The sequence below is a fragment of the Merops nubicus genome, unplaced genomic scaffold (genome assembly GCF_000691845.1).
Source record: "Merops nubicus isolate BGI_N331 unplaced genomic scaffold, ASM69184v1 scaffold33587, whole genome shotgun sequence".
Taxonomy (NCBI): domain Eukaryota; kingdom Metazoa; phylum Chordata; class Aves; order Coraciiformes; family Meropidae; genus Merops; species Merops nubicus.
In genome coordinates, this window is record NW_008620161.1 from 9,459 (window position 1) to 12,692 (window position 3,234).

Here is a 3,234-nt window from a genome sequence, read left to right on the forward strand (position 1 = left end):
GGGTGCTGCAACTAAACTCGAGCAAAAAGGCCAGAAAGCCCAAGGGCAGCTGGGTGCCTCCGGGGATGGGGCAGAGCGTGGGGCCACCCAGGATGGGGCCACCCAGGATGGGGCCACCAGCGCCCAGGCAGTGGCCAGGCAGAGGCGCCAGGAGGACCGAGGTGCCCCAACACCAGTTATTTATGACAGAGAACTTTGCTTCCTTTTTTGTTTTGCTGTTTTGGTTTATTTTGCTGAGAGGTGAGCCCAGTTCCTCCCGACAGAGCTTCACAGCACGTTTTTGCCCGGCAGCTGCTTACAGAGATGCACTAACAAGCCTGATGATGCAGGAGAGAGGCACCCTGTGCCACGGGGGGCTGGTGGGCACCAAGATGGGCTTGCCACGTCACCCCCAGCCCCTGGCCACCTCGGGGGATGGCTGCCACGTGTGGACTTGGCCAGCCCTGGAGCCTGAGACATGTGGGCTTCCCCGTGGGGCGCTCAGCACCGCCTCTGCTCTCCAAGGATGCTCTCCTGGCAGACACAGCACTGACGTGCTCCGAGCACGCATGAGGAGGGGTGTCAAATCAACCCCCGCAGCAGAGATGCCAAGTTCAAAAAAAAAAAAACCAAAAACAGGAAAGCAGCCAGCCATCTGCCAAACCAGCAATTTTCAGCTGGATTTCCAGAAACACTTCAGCTTTTAAGACCAAGTGAAGAGAGAAACTAACCCCCCCCTCTCCTCTTCCACAAGCAGAGAAGCATTCACGAGATGAGGTGCAAAATTCCTCTTTGACTTCAAAGGCATTTCTCCTGGCTGGTTACCCCCAAGCCCTGGCAGAACCCCCTGGAAAGGCAGCAGGCTCGGAGCTGTGGTGCTGCCAGATGACCGCATCCTGCGGCCAGGGTGTGGGTGCTGTGCAGGGAGCCCTGGGGTGTCAGATGCTGAGAGAGCAGTACTCAACCATCTGGAGGGAGGGAGGAGGAAAAGGGACCACGAGAAGGAAAGGGAGAACGAAGTTTATGCTGCAGCAAAGGGAGCAAAGCAGCGCTGTCCCCACAGCTGGTGTCAGCAGGATGTGGCCAAGACCTGAGAGAGGCTGGTGAGACCCTTGATCCAGGGAAGCTCAGAGCAAACACTTCCCTCCTCAAACGCTGGGTGAAAAGCCTTTTTAGGGGTTATTTTTTGTACTGTTACTGAAACTTTCTGCAAGCAAAAGCAGGGGCCAGGCTGGGGCAGCCACAGCACTGAGCACCTCACCCCACAGCACCCATTCTGAGCACCCAGCCCAAAAATGCAGCCCCAGTCAACCTACCCCAGCATTCACCCACCCCTGCCTGCTCCTGCCCACCCCAGCCATCCTCCCCAGCACCCAGCTCCTGGTATCTGCCCCCTCCAACTCCCAGGCAGCTCCCATCTCACCACAGGTCCCAGGGGAAGCAGAACAGCCCCACGAGCCCCATCATAGCATGGACACAGGCACTGGCCTTTTGCAAAGAGATTATGACTTTGTAAAGTGCTTTCTCAAGCTGTACCGGGTCCCTGCACCCTTGGCAAGGCCAGGACAAGAGATTGAGCTGTTTGGAAGTGCTTAGGCTGGGTCCTGTGGCACCAGTTCCTCAGTTGTGGTCATCAGCAGGTTTTTTGCATGCACTGTAGATTAACTTAATGTATGTCACAATCTACCCCGTAATGGAAAAATACCATGGCTGTCGTAACTGGTAACACTTCCAAAAGCACTCGACTCCCAAGTCATCCAGGTGCTTTTGACAGTGTTGCCCTGGGTTGCTATAGGAACCTCAATCGTTTTCCCATCTGACTTCTCCATTAACACGAGGATTTATATTTCATTTGTTTTCCTTTCCCTTGGCCAGAAGAGGCAAGGAGGGAGTGCGTGTGCAGGGGTAGGAGGTGCTCCTGGGTGGGTGTCTCCCAGCCAAGCCAAAACCAGCACTGGGGACCAGAGCTGGTTCCGCCGAGATGCTGCCAAAGCAGAGGCACAAGCAGAGCCCAACCTACAGCCAGAAACCACCTGGGAGGCAGCTGATACCCAGGGTGGCTTTATGACTGGTCTCTCCTGAGTTGCCAGGCTGTCACCACAGCCTGTCTGCCCAGCATCTTCCCGCAGGCCACGATGCTGGAGGTCTCACGGGCAGAGCATCCCTTGCAGCTCCTGGGGCGAGGTGACAGGCAGGGAGCAGGAGAAGTTGCTGCAGACATAGGCAGTGGCTTTCCCATCCTTCCTCTCCAGGGACGCAAGGAAAGGCAACTGGCGGTGGAGGAACCCAGCGCTGTCTCCATCTGCCAACATCAGCACCTGCCAGAGAAGGAGCTGTGAAAACGGGGGAGCTCAGCCAGGGCCAGCCAGCTGGTCCTTCCTTCCCCACAGGCGTGCCAAATGCTGCCAGGACCCCCCCCACACGCTCACTCAAAGAGAGGAAGGACGGGGAGACAAGGGGACCCATGTCAGCCCTCTGCCAGGGTCCCACAGCAGCCATTCCCATCACTCCTACAGCAGAGGGAGCACGCGGTCCATCCCTGCAGCTTTGCCTCCCCTTTCAGCTCCGGACACCCAGCAGCCAGGGATGAAGCACAGGGACCAGTGCACAGCAGCCTGGAGGGCTCCCCGAGGCCACCCAGCCAGCACAGGGGCAGCCCCAACCCCAGCCCGTGCTGCAGCATTGCCCTGTCCCACCCTGCCACCCAGCTCCTCCAGGCACTTCCTAAAAATCTCTAGACCCAGGCACGCAGCAGGGTCTGGGGATCTCCTGGCTGGCACAGCAGCACCAGCCAGAGGTGATGACAGGGCTGCCACGATAATTAACTGTTCTGAAAAGGAAAATGTTCATCGAAGCCTCAGGGCTCACAGGCTGACCAGGGAAAAGGCCAGGAGCAGGCAGGGAGCCTGGTGCAGACGTGGGTGCAACGGGTGGCAAACACTGGCCCTTCCCTGGAGGGCCCAAGGCAGGCTGCTGGAGCACGTGGCTCTCCCTCGCCTGCCCCAGCCCCACGTGCCCGCTGAGCACCAGCACGCTTGCCACACTTGCCCCGGGGCCGTGCTGCTCCCACCAGCCCCGACCGCTCAACCGGCACCCTCTGCCACCAGCCCTGGGGCAAACCCAGCACCCCTGCCCAGCAGTGGTGCCCGTGCAGCCTCCCTGTGCCCAGCAGGGGCTCCTTGCCCCCCGTGTGCCCAGGAGCTCACCGCATCTCCAAGCCCTTGCCCCCCATAACAGCTGCTGCGGTCTCATCCT

General features: G+C 59.2%; 1 protein-coding gene across 1 annotated transcript in view; it reads right to left on the reverse strand.

Moving 5' to 3' along the window:
- Window positions 1-2,126: 2,126 nt before the first annotated feature.
- The window catches only part of LOC103776526 (spermatogenesis-associated protein 20-like), a gene marked incomplete at its 5' end in the record, with an annotated part of 5,086 nt that continues 3,978 nt past the window's right edge, over window positions 2,127-3,234 (reverse strand). Inside the window, one exon of the mRNA XM_008944037.1 lies at window positions 2,127-2,297. Within this exon, the coding sequence (XP_008942285.1) occupies window positions 2,127-2,297 (171 nt within the window). The remainder of the gene's footprint in view (window positions 2,298-3,234) is intronic.